The following is a 14,151-nucleotide window of genomic DNA, read 5'->3' on the forward strand; positions in this document are numbered from 1 at the left end:
TTTTACTTTCTCCCTCTTTCTCGTTCTCACCTCTTCTTTCTCTTTCTCCTCATCTCTCTTCCCTCCCTCCCTTTTTTCTTAGATTCTATATTACGCTTTCTTTCCTTTCCACTCTCTATCTATTTCCTTCACAGTCTTTCCTACACTCTTTTCTCCCACTCTCTCCTTCTCCCTTTTCACCCTCAATCTCCCCTCTCACTCTCTTAGTGCTACCTACCTTCCGCTCTCTCCCAAGCCCTATGTTGTCTATTGTTAGTCTCTTTCTCTAGCTCCAATTCTCTTTCTTTCCCCCAGTCTACCCCTTCATTCCTGACTTTCTTTCGTCATGTCTTTCCACCTTTTCAATTTTCCAATATTTAAATGCATATATTTTCCTTCATGTACATACATTTAACTTTATAATATAGGGTAGAAACCATGCCAAGTTTTGACGTAGGAAGTAGCGTGGACATGATACATTTGACAAATGTAACTTTACTTTAGTGAATTATCCTATTTGTATTACTGCATGAAAAGTTAATCTTTCTTTATGATCTATTGGCCGATCGCGCTGCAAGGCATTGAAATTAAAATAAATTAAAATACGAACAGAAATACATGAGATAAGCTTTTATTTATTTATATATTTTGTCGTACGCAGCTGTATGCAGCAATCCCTGTCAAAACGGGGGCGAATGCGGGGCTCCAAATAAATGTATATGTCCTAAACAGTGGACAGATAAATTCTGTCAGACAGGTAAGGCTTTATCTTTACTTACTCTTATGTTTTTAATATACTTACCACGTACATTGACATTATAGATATTAACCTGAATACATTTTAAGGGCTGCACATTTCATACAACAAAAGGGGCTGATCATTGATATGCGACCACAAATTGTTAGCGCATTTTTGTTAACATTTTGGATCGTTATCCTTAACGTAGGATATTTACGGGAGGTAACTCGAAATGACATAAGTAGTTTCCCTTGTTCACTTAGTTTTTAAAGAATATTGTTTATTCTACTCTTTTTTGTGTTTTTTTATTCATTTATGTTAAAGAAAATTTGCTTTATGGATAAAAGACAATAGTGCATTTTTTGCTTATTAATTATTTCATATTTAGAAGTTGTTACACTGTTTTATTTTCATTCGTCGTTCTTATAAATGTCTAAAAGTTATTTCTACTATTTTGTAACATTATTACAGTTTCAAGTTCTAAAAGTTGTTCCCCTCTATGTTACATATTTCACTAATTATTCGATAGCAGAAGGTAAGGATAAATGTTGAAATATCCAAGCACTCCCTCCCTCCCCTTCTGTGGGTTTTAGCTTGTATTACGATGGTATTAAATTTGAAGTTCAATAGTTTTTCCATTTATCATATGCTGGAAGAATATCCGGTATCGTTCTAGCTTTTTGCAATGTCATATAATAAATTGTTTTTCGTATTGTTGAGTAAATTATAACCACCACTGCTTCCACCACTCGCGTTGTAGTGTATCTCCTGTCACATGACAGTGATTTTTTTTCCTTTGTGATTTAAAAATGGTCTCTATCTAACCTAGCAAAAAATTACAGTGGATAGGAGACTGCTCCCAAAATTCTTTCTTCGAGTTATATATGAATCAATTGGAAAATTTACAAAGCGTATTTGCTAACCTTACGAGGTTTATGCATTCAAAAATTCTTCAGTGTGATAGACCGACACCTTACTTTTTGAATTCAAATCTCGTTGAGGTAATAAATTGTACCTTTCGTCTTTCAGGGGTCAATAAATAAAGTATTAGTCTAGGGCGGTGGACTAGAGACGTGAGGGTGCCGGATGAGAAGCCTTGCTCAGTGTGTTCTGGCTCACTGCGTTCTGAGTTTAACTCTCACCGTGGTCTATTTTATCAATCGCCTCGTGAAACACCAACACTTGGCCTTTAAATTCCTTTAGAATATGATTTCACGTTGTTGCAAACCAGTTTTCTGATTTAAAGATACCCCACTCTCTCTTCACAAACAAACTTGGAGGCACTGTAAAGAGACTTAAGCATTACTCTCTCCTTTCTATGAAGAGATTAAAAGAAAACAAAACTCAATAACAATGTCTCAATTTCCTGGAAACTTAACTAATACATTTTAACTGGTATATTGCCAAATACGGACTTTGTCCACTTAACTGTAACATCTACATATTCACATTTCTTCGGTCAATAACGAATTTTCCGTTTTCTCAAATAGGCATCTCATAGAAAAACTCAAATTCTTTTATTTTTAATAATAATTAAAGAGAATAATCTAGATTGCATATCTACTTCATAAATATTGAAAATATTTCAAGTTACTCATTAGATATTAGTAGTACTATATTCTAAAAATCATTAAAACGGCATCATAGTCTACTTTAATTTATTCTACAGTCGTTAGTAATACTGTATGAAATTAAAATAAATCTTGGTAGAGAAATATTTTTCTACGTGGCGGGGGATGATTTTCATACTTAGAATAAATCAGAATTATCGCCCCTGCATCGAGTACAGAACTATTTCAGTAACGAATTTTGCAATATTTTGTATATAGTCAACCGTTACTTTTTACGGAATCAATAAATCAATATGAAAATTATTAGTTTTAAATTAACTTTAAATAGGAGATAAAAATAAATGTAAAAAATATATTAAGAAGTCTATGAATTGAATATTACCAACAAACGTTTTAGCGCACGCTGAATAATTTTCACAGCAACAAGCTTTATCTCAGTTGATATTAAATAACATTGTTTGTAATAGTTACAATAAACACTAAAATAATGTACATTACGTTGCAATCTCAAGAATAAAATTCTTTATTCTTCGTCTCAAAGATTAAGCTTCTCTTCAGACCTTCAGCTTATCAACTACTAGTCCTTTAGAAGCAAAAATTTTAATCAGAAGGGAAGAGTATGTTCACAGCTCTTTATAGAGCCTCCTATTCTGGTGAAGAGATGGGGGCTGCTCAGATTATTGGAGTCCTGGCCCGCATGCCTTCAGCAGAATGGATTCTTTACCTGGAGAATTCATCCCTCTCCACGTTTTTATTGTTTATTCATTAGATAAAGTCAATCGTGTTTTAAAATTTTACGCTTAAACTGAATAACTGTATTGATCTGTATAGTCAATAAGTATTACAAGTCATAGGAGCCGTCAGTCCTCTTCTAATTTGTAAAAAAACATTGCCACGAAGATATTTTCTTTTATCCTTAGACAATATCAATGGCTCAATTAAAGCTGTGTAATTTCTATTTTGAAATTGGTTGATCGATTCTCAACCACCTTTCCCAAACCCATTAGTCTTTCTAGCGGTCACGTGGAGACTATTATCTACTTTATCTATATAGAATTTATCGAACAACTACCATTGATTTTGACAATTAGATTTTGTATAGAGAACAAACCATAGATCAAAAAGGTGATGTATTCTGTACAGAAAGTAGATAGTGTATTAGGTTACTAATTAGAAAGGTTGACGGTTCGTATTCTAACGCCGATAGTGATTAGTGTCCATAACTAAAATACTTAAACTCCACGGACTCGTTCTGATATTCTTTCAACGAAGCTGTGTGTACAGATGAGTGTTGCGTTAGCTGACAACTCTGAATGTAAAACCTGTCATAAATGATTAAGATGATATATGTTGGTTGCCATGTTAACAATGGAAAGTCGGATAATTAAGTATAGTCGTTCGTTTTCGATTCGATTCATCATAGTTTTATTGTTAAACACTTGTTGTGGACGCGATGGTCCAATGAAAACCAATAGAGTAACTTCGAAAAATTCTGCTTATAGTAGTGACTTGGTGGATACCTTTTGTGGTTATGCGTATATGAGAGAGACAGACAGACAGACAGAATATGAGTGTTCCCTGCAAGAGTGAGATTTTAAAGTTAGCAACAGTTTCAGTTGCTTGCGTTGCAGACTGTTCGTACTGACAAGTTTGGTTGATAAAGAGACATCACTTGTTGAACTTCACCTAATTGAACTTATCACTAGGTCTCCTCTGTCTGTTTCTTCTGTCATTCACTCTTGTCTGTCATTGATCTCAGATCGGGTCACTTCTTATACGCTCAAGAATAAATTTGGTTGGACAGATCAGTGAAGAAGTTATCATTCGAGCAGCCGAATTTCCGGTTGTTACAAGGGATTTCCTGACTGGAAACAAGTCAGGGTTTCAAATCAACACTGAGGTTCGCCAGAATGATTCTCCCTAATGTTGTTAGCATACGGACTGCAAAATAGATCGACAGAAAACTATTAAACAGCATATATAGTTAAATGCTTAACAGATTTATATTGATGCCAATCACACAATTATTTGATGAAAGAATCTGGATTATGCTTCAGATTATTTCAAAGAAATCGTTGATATTTTTAGACAATATATGGATTAATAGCACGCAGTATTAAGTAAGAGGCCAGTCAGAAAACAGACAGGCATTGATTCCTAGTAGAAGCACTTCTCTTGCGCTATTAATGTCCATAGAAAGGAAAAAAGCCTCAATATCCTGGTCCCCCGCTTCTAAGAATGTTACGTCCTCAGTGTGTGTGTGTGTGTGTGTGTGTGTGTGTGTGTGTGTGTGTGTGTGGTGTGTGTGTGTGTGTGTGTGTGTGTGTGTGTGTGTGTGTGTGAACAACTTGATTTGAACTTAGAACGTAAATAGCCGGAAGCAATACTGCGATGTATTTTGAACACCGTTCCAACGATTTTGCCCATCCATCACAATAGATAAGTATACAAGTGAACATTTTAATAATACCCGTTAGCATATGACTTAGGCATTTTCGTGTTTCTTTTTTATTTTTCAGATGTTAATGAATGTATTTCAGGACAACATAAATGTCAACATAACTGCGTAAACACTTATGGAAGTTACAAATGTTCGTGTAACGACGGTTTTAAATTAATGAGTGATGGATTTTCATGTACACGTAAGTATCATCTGAGAGTGTGTGTGTGTGTGTGTGTGTGTGTGCGCGCGCGCGTGTGTGTGTGTGTAAACGCTGGTAGGTCAAATGCAAATATACATAGGTAATTTGCATCTCAAATGTGCATGTCGGCGGGCATACCAGTGACCAAGATGCATGTGATCGGAACACAATTATCCAGAATCCAAATGCCTTAGCACCTTCTTTGTGGTCATAGAGTCCTCTTTTTTCGATACATCAATTAATTCCAGGCAGAGAGGCGTTGACAAGTACTTAAATTATGCCAACTTTCTAAATTACGGTTAGTTCTGAGCAAGTTGTTCATAGTTCGTTCATGAATATTCCGAAATTCAGTGGAAAAGGTTGCTGAAGTCCCGTGCTAATTTTTCCTTCTGTGTAACCTATGTATGAAACCTCGCAAGATATAAAGAACCAACTTGAAAAATACTTTGTGATCTTCATTCTGATCCAGAGCCCTCAGTTTAGAAGTAAAGCTAATGCATACTTGTAGAATCATCTAATTGTTTTCATTGAATTTTAAATCTTTGTTATGCCATAATCTCAAAACAAGATTTCATATTTTACGTCCGTTTTTTTCCTTCTTTACTTTTTTGCGTCTTGGTCACTTGCGCTTTAAGTATGCGTGTGGTGGGCAACACCCACTTCTCCGAAGAAACTTAATTTGCAAAGGCAATAACGCTGATTAATTTTGAAAGTGAAAACTAATCCTTTTCTTTCACAGATAGAAAAAACATCACTTATGTTCTGACAAGATATATTTTAATTTCATACGACAAGACAACTTATGAATAAAATTGAGACTCTAGCCATGAAGTAAACTTTGACAATTTTAAGAATATAATACTATTATATTCTTAAATATCATTATTTTCTTAAATATATTAACCATGAGCGTACTTTTTATATACGAGTAGAGTTGCTACCTAGTGGCTTTTCTCTTTAAACATTTAATTAAAGGAGTGAAGACGCTTATCAATATTGTTAATTTTTGGTTGGATATTGTTACCATAGACTTATCTTTCTACAACGCATTAATTAATTTGGATTGAAGTTCTAAGTTATTGCTAATTCTTACTAATTTGTTCATTGGTTTAATCTTGAACGTTCGAAGATACAATGGAAAAAGATCCTGCTATCCTGTATCCACATCTATATCTTGCTTTGTCAATTTATGCAACTTTAAGCAGTGAGATATATTTGGGAGGTACGACTTGACGTAACCTTTTATATCTAAAACGCCTTCAACAACATCATTTGTTGGGAGAAAACTATTAGAGGGAAATGTTAGATTTTTAATTGAATTCTTTAAACAAAGCACTAGATCGTAATCCTTTTGCAACTGCCATGATATACAATTTTCTATATATAAAAAAAAAGTATGTTATATTCTTGTGAATTACATATGTGTCTTTATGCATTTGCACCACATGTGATTCTCATTCAAAAAAGCAATAACTCGACACTCAAGAAATAGTGTACGATAAATTGGTATAAATGCATTTCTTCAACCACATTCGATATTTCTCTTCCGTTTCAAAACACATTTATAAATTTTACTTTTTATTGCATGTTAACCATTTACTGTTGATTTCGGCCAAGTTGTTGTTTTCGTGACTGAATCTAAACTTGTATCTTCGCAATTTGCGTAATACGTGCAGGTTTATTTTTGCTATCTTATTGATGTTTATATTATTACTTAGCCTATTGAATAGATGGTGGTGGCGGCGATGGCGATTCTTGTATACGCTGCTGAGCCAGCAACCAACCTGTTCCAACTGACCAGTGATTAGAGACATTCCAATCGTAACCATTCCGCCTATTTTTCTTTCGGACATAATATATCTAGCACGACATCATCAACTATGCCTGTCCTTGTTTCAGACAGCAATATTTCAGTGGAGGGAGATTCTATCATTACTTCTAACGACTATGTATATGGTCGCCCCCTTACTTGCATGATATTGTTGAGTTTGCTGCTCTAAGAATTAGAAGCATAACTGAACAGAATTTCATTAGCTCGCAATTCAGAACCTAAAATCCTCCAATGAGCACATCTCGAATACAGATGAGTGTAACAAACAAGTTTATCCTAGACATAATACATGAAGATTTAAATAAAGATGGTCACTTAGGGATAGTAGGCTGATGGTGATTGCAATTTCATGGAATTAATATCAATAGACTTAATGGATATTGGTGAAGACTTAGACTATGTCTTTCACTACGGATCACAACGGTCGAGGTTTCAAACGGCGACACTTTCTTCTGTTCAAACATGGATGTTACCAACTTCGTAGGATAAAATATGCAGTTTTGTTTATTTCCTATATAGTATTGACTCCAACGATTTTGCATAAATACTTATGTACACACTTATACACACACACACACACACACAAACACATACATATATATATATATATATATATATATATATATATAATATATATATATATATATATATATATATATATATATATATATATATATATATATATATATATATATATATGTTCGTGTAAGTGCATATAAAGAGTACGTATGTTACCAATTCCATAATGAAAGATTAAGTTAAATGCCTAAATATTTCTACAAAGTCAAAAACTAAAATAAAGCTTTTAATGGTCAGTTCTATTCAAGAAATTCTACTCTAGATCCTCAAAAGTGATAATAAAGAACTAAAATATGGAGTTCAAGGGAGAAAGAAAAAGAAGGTGGGAGAGGAAAAATGAAAAGAACTCCACAATCACATGGGAGGGTGGTTTACAAACAGGAAGTATTACATTATACGCATGTGTTAAATATTTAAAAACGTACCAACAAGACGCTTGTTACACAGCTTCATTCAATACCTTTTTATCTTGTTTTGTTTCAGTATGTCTTATGTGTTCGCGCGAATACAAACAGATGCAAGACGATTACAAACAGCTGAGTGGACGTGTTGTAGTACTAGAAAAGGAAAAGGTCAGTGTCTAAGGGTCAGTTTTCTCTCTCTCTCTTTCTCTCTCTCTCTCTCTTCTCTCTTTCTCTCTCCTCTCTCTTTCTTTCTCTCTCCCTCTCTCTTTATTGTCAGCCATTAGCAACTCCATTAGCTCCACCAGCCCATTCTTAATTGACACACGCACACTCAAACGTGTGCACACACACAGACGAATACACAAAAATACACAAAATCCCCTTCCCTCCTCATACCCCTGCCTCCCTTCCACACAACCCTTTCCCTTCTCCTCCCACAAAGTGTAATTATGAAAACCTTGTGCTCCCAGTATCTTACATGAGTAGAACATGGCCATGTTTATACATCATAAAAGTTTGACGAGTTCGTATCTCTCCGTTTCAATTGTTTTGTGCTCATACCAGAAGCACTTAATTTTTCACTGCTTCAACGCACATTAAAAATTGGTACTAAGTCTAGGTACAGTTCATTTTTGCAGGCAAGGATTGACAACAGAATAAAATTAACGATTATTTCGTTAGTATCTGTTACTGAGTTCATCTATTTATAACAGAGTTATCCAAATGTGAATTCTTTCTTGATAATTCCTATTATAATCGGATAATCTTAGATCGGCCCTAATGAACTTGCATTTTTTTTTTCATTTACCCTTTATATGTGTACATATAACCTTTCATTTCCTATTACATACAATAAATGGACTTTGATGTGTAAACTTAGTGATTTGTCAAGAGTCTTACTTATGTATGAAGAGCCTACTAAAACCAAAGACTTCAAGGTCTACAACTGGCTATGTATGTATGTATGTATGTATGTATGTATGTATGTATGTATGTATGTATGTAAGTATGTGTGTGTATGTATGTGTGTAACGGGTAACTTTTATATGTATCGTATATATGTGTGTACCCCGGAAGCCTAAAATCTAAATTTGGCAATGTGTGTACGTTACTCCGGGACCCCAAGGTAAAAGTGTGGCAATATTTGTATGTATAACTTTTTATACATGTATTCCCAGACAGAAGTACATAACAGTGTGTCCGAACTTTACCAAAATTTAAATCAATGTATGAAACAAAAACATCAAGAAAGGAAAAAACCTGCAGAAACGGAAAAAGAGAAAATACCTGTCGACTGGGAACCAGTTGAAATCACCGATAAATCGTTGAAGTCGGTGGAGCGAATGATCCGATCTATGAGAGAACAAATTGGTTTACTCGAAGAAAGAATAGAAGAGTGTAAGCTTTATTTTATATTGATGAATATTGCGGAAATATCACTGTAACTTATAAATAGTAATTACTTTTACAGTTAAAACAAAACACGAAAGTACTTAGAACATCTGAAATAGAATTCTAGCTTTGTGTTGAGTTCTCTAGTGTTTTTTCTTCTATAACTGCATGTCTTACTAATAGCATTTATACTTCCGTGAGCTTCGAATTTTGTGAGCAGTGAGCAAAAAGAGGTGCTTAAGTTATGTTCTTGCTTATATATTAGTTTCAAATTTTGACACAAGGTCAGCAATTACGGGAGTGATGAGTCGATCATATCGACTCCAGTGCTCAACTGGTACTTATTTTATCAACCCCAAAAGAATGAAAGGCAAAGTCGGCCCCGATGGTATTCGAACTCAGAACGTAAAGTCAGAAGAAATGCCGTTAAGGATTTTGCCCGGTGCGGTAACGATTCTGCCAACCCTTCAGTTTTCATAAGATAAATTCGAGTCATTCATTAGGGTCAACATAAGCCACTATACCCAACTTCGTCTAAACAGGTTTAATTTGACGCCGCTGTATGATTCAGAATTACTCGCAAATATAAACACTTCAAATTACTTAATCAAATGCCAAATTGTACATTGGCATTTGAGTAAATACTTTGCAGTATCTATATTTGACCTGGTTAATTCTAAGCTCAAGTTTCAGATTACTGACAGTTACCTCATCGACCTCCAAAGAGGAATGAAATAAAACGTTGATTTTACATTTCGTTTATCCTTCTCAGTAGATCTCAGCAATTATGCTAGTGTCAGAAATTGGTTACTTATTACCCATACCTTGTGCCAACAAAAGTATTCTACATTAAACATGTCTCGCGATGTTTATTCTAACTCTCTACACACTGAATTTAGATCTCATCGAGACCAACTTTGCCTAGCATCCTTTCAGGATCAACAAAAAAGAACAATGGGTTGGTGAAACTTTAAGAATGTCGGACCTGGCGCCTTGTGGTATTTGTTTTGTCTCTTTGTATCCTGGTTGAAATCGTACCATGGCCTACTTAGATGGCAAACAACCCATGACCCTTCGGTTCCCTTAACTGAGTCCACTTTGTTGCAAGCTATGGGACCCAGGTTTGAGGATACTTTCCTCTTTCCCACCAGTTTCAGAAATCATGTAATGTGTATTGTGCTACTTTCCTTCATGACTAAAAGATAAGGATTTTTTAAAAATCGGGTTTAAAGTTTCAAACTAAGTCTACAGACAAGATTTTAGTTGTCTATCAAAGATAATTCATGTCATTTACTGCTCCAATTCCCTTGAAAAGATACGAACCACAAGTAATCTTAATCATCCTCCCATACAAATTTGTGACCATGTGTCTAATTAAAATAAAACTATATATACTAAGTTTCTTTTGACAAGACAGAAACCTATGTTTTACGAGTTGAAAGATACGTGTTGAAAAGGTTCGCATTTTCTTTACTTTTATTTGTCTCAGTCCTTTTGGTGTGGTTTCGAGGTCGTTCTATACATCAGCATCAATAATTAAATATCTCTTGAACACGCGCGCAAACGCGTGTATGTGAATGTATTTTTATTTTTATTCGGCAAAAATTTACAAAAGAGATTCAAGGGCAGATTTCCATGCATGACATTTCTAAAACTGATTTCAAATGTGAGGGCTTGTTTTGTATATAGAGTGAGTCGAAATTCTTTCTGGCATGTTCGATTAAAAATTAATATTGCAGGGTCAAAATAGAAATTATGTATTTTCAAACAGTTTGTCCTTTAAATTGAGTTGTCTTGCAAGGGAATTAAGTATAGTAGGCAAAATATACATATAGTTAAAACAAGTCCAGTTGACTGGGGTTTTTTCTATATAATTTACTCGGGATAGAATAGAAAGCAAAGCTAGCCTTGGTAGGATTTAAAATCAGAACGTAAAAAGACGCATCCAAATGCCGTGAGGAGATTTTGTCCGTCAGGTCTGCGAATAATTGTTTCTAATGAAGCATAAGGCCAGAAATTTTGAAGAGAAGTTTGTCGATACCATCTGCCCTATTTCTTGATTGGCACCTATTTTATCGACTTCAGTAAGATGAAAGGTGAAGTTGCAAAGTTTAAAATTCTTAGCTGAGAATCTAAGAATTTAAAACTTTGCAACTTGTTAAAAGCTGAAACAAATACCACAATGCATGCATTCATACATACATACATACATACATACATACATACATACATACATACATACAAAGGATTCACTAGCTGTGAATCCTTTGTCAGCCCTGTTAACAAAATGCCATGGCTACATGATGGGATATGCAGAAAAGAATAAAGTTAACGTTACCCGTACATTTTTTGATGACCTAAAATCATATTCTGATAATATGACCAACATAAAGAGACAATTAGAATTAGTCACAACATTCTCATGAGGTATAGGAATGGAGTTTGGGCAAGATAAATGCTCATACATGATAATCAATCTAGGAAAGATTGTCGAGCAGGCGGAGAACATGTCCTTCAACATGTCCTTGTTTATCTCCCCGATCTCTAATGATGAAAGCTACAAATACCTCGGAATCGATGAGAATGTTGCATACATTGGCGTTGTGACTAGATTCTGAATTACAAAAGAGTATTTCTATAGACTCTTGAAAATATGGAACTCGGAGCTTTCTGCATTTAACGAGACCATATCTCACAATGCTTTTACAGTACCAGTGCTAGTAACAACATTTGGAATATTGGCCTGGACATCCAATAAGATACGCAACCTGGACATCAAAACCGGAAAGGTACTGACCACCACTGTCAACTTCCACATTAATATTGACATTGATAGGATTAATATGAAACAAAGTGATGGTGGTAGGAATATAAAGTCAGTCCAAACAGCCTTTGAATGTTGCACTATCACTCAGAAAACACCTGCTGAACACTAAAGAAAAGAAATGTGTACATTCCATTCATACTCAAATGTGAGAATAACATCTTCAGAGTTGGAAAAGAACTAATGTGCCATTAGTCTGAAAATACAACTGACTCATGCGACCCAAAGGAGGCTGGGCTGACCTACCTAAACAGAAGCTTGGAAGAGATGCAGATATCATACCAACAGAAATCAAATGCATGTGTACATATCCCGTTGGCTAGAGAGCAACAATAGCATCGACAAGAAGTGTATCTTCTCCTGGACCTGCGATAGATGCATTACATCCCACCTTGAAGGATATGCCTTTGCTATCCAGGAACAGGAGATAGCTATTAGCTGATAAACAAAAGGGACAAAGATACCACCAAACGTTGTGATAAAAAATGTTGGCTCTGCTATACCAGTATGGAAGATATCACCCACATCATCAGCAGCTGCTCCAAAATGTCTACCAGATACTACCTGTTCCTGAGGCATAATATAGTTGCAAAGACTAGGAAGGACTACCCTGACGAATACATTAAAGGCATGTCAGAACCAGCAGGTATTCACACCTTTAAAAACAAGGTATCCTACTGGAACACCCCAATAAAAACATCAATTCGGTGCAAGCATGACAGACCTGATATTGTTCTATGAGACGGTGAACAAAAGTCATGCACTGTTGTAGAGGTCAGCTGCCCAACAGACGTGAATGTACAATCAAAAGTCCAGGAAAAAAGAAAGCTTTTTATCTGTCATCATAGGTGTATTTGGTTACGTACCAACAAATTTGCACAAAAACCTAGAAATACTTGTTTCACAGGAAAAGAGCAAAAGAAACTGATGCGGATTCTCCACATCTAATCTATGAGCGGCACAGTGAAGAATTGTAAGACATTCCAGCAATTCTTCATGTGAGACTCATATGTGAATAGTTGCACATATTTGGGTGTAAGCATCGACAGTTCAATCAACACACCAACTGAACCACATATTCACAAACACCGGGAGCTCTCTTAACTCAAAAGGTCTTGTTGCTTTGTTAGCAACCGGCTTAAACTTTCTCAAGAAAAACTTGAATTAAACTCCAAGAATAATCATACATACACATATCACATCACATACATGAGTCGGTCTGATAAGTATAATGCATGAAATTTTCGGCCCTTGTGTCACGTTTGTAACTTTCTACCGATTAAAAATGAAAATTTTATTTTCTAATGTACTGAGTTCTAACTCTCCTATTTGTTGTAACAAAACTATATGATGCGCGCGCGCGTGTGTGTGTGTGCGTGTGTGTGCGTGTGTGTGCCTTACGTGCGTGTTTTGTTGACGTCATAAAAAGTTAACTTTTGAGAGAACGTGAAGTCATTTTTTTTTAACAGTGAATCTGAAAGCACATAAAGCTATAAACAATAGCATGTAAATATTGGGTTAAAAAATGTAACTTCATGTGCTTTAAAATCCCGTTGTTTTTCCTTCTTTTGTCTTACCTTTTTCTTATACTTCTTGCATTGTCTTTCAGGTGTACCTCAAGAAGTAGAATCATCAACCTGAAAATAAAACCAAAACACCAATTCAAGACAAAATCAAAGTGATTATCGCTTCGGTTAAGCCAAGCTTTAATAGTGGATATAGCTATATTAGTTAGTTGTGTGTTGCAAACTTATTAAATGCTATCAAAACTGGAAGATCCAATTACATACGTTTCACCGTCATTGTGACAATAAGGGGAGCAACACAAATAACGTTTGTCGTAAGAAATTACATCCACTTGATCACCATCTTATTATAAATGTCTGATATAAGAAAATAAAATTTATTGTCTTCATTTGTACATTTTGATAAAAATTTTCTTCCAAAGCTTAATTTTGTAAAGTTGAATTCTTATTCACAGAACGATTATGACAAATGATTTGTAGAATCATTAGAGTCGGGCAAAATGCTGTGTGGTATTTGTTCTAGTTTTTCATATTCTAAGCTCAGAATGTAAAACTTTCAAACGTTACCTGTTATTCCTCCGAAGTCGATAAAATAAAGTCTCAGTCAAATACTGGGGTTGATGATACTGAGTAAGCCTATCACCTCAAAATTGCTGGCCTTGTA

The 14,151-nt window shown here is 35.0% G+C and overlaps 1 protein-coding gene across 3 annotated transcripts in view; it reads left to right on the forward strand.

Moving 5' to 3' along the window:
* LOC115232432 (epidermal growth factor-like protein 7) overlaps positions 1–13,878 on the forward strand; it is a 53,676-nt gene extending 39,798 nt beyond the window's left edge. For all 3 annotated transcript variants that reach the window (XM_029802304.2, XM_036515189.1, XM_036515194.1), the window contains 5 exons: positions 641–736; positions 4,809–4,931; positions 7,825–7,913; positions 8,924–9,143; positions 13,571–13,878. In XM_029802304.2, coding sequence (XP_029658164.1) covers positions 641–736; positions 4,809–4,931; positions 7,825–7,913; positions 8,924–9,143; positions 13,571–13,602 — 560 coding nt within the window. In that variant the 3' untranslated portion in view covers positions 13,603–13,878. The remainder of the gene's footprint in view (positions 1–640; positions 737–4,808; positions 4,932–7,824; positions 7,914–8,923; positions 9,144–13,570) is intronic.
* Positions 13,879–14,151: the final 273 nt, after the last annotated feature.

Source organism: Octopus sinensis, linkage group LG2 (genome assembly GCF_006345805.1).
Source record: "Octopus sinensis linkage group LG2, ASM634580v1, whole genome shotgun sequence".
Taxonomy (NCBI): domain Eukaryota; kingdom Metazoa; phylum Mollusca; class Cephalopoda; order Octopoda; family Octopodidae; genus Octopus; species Octopus sinensis.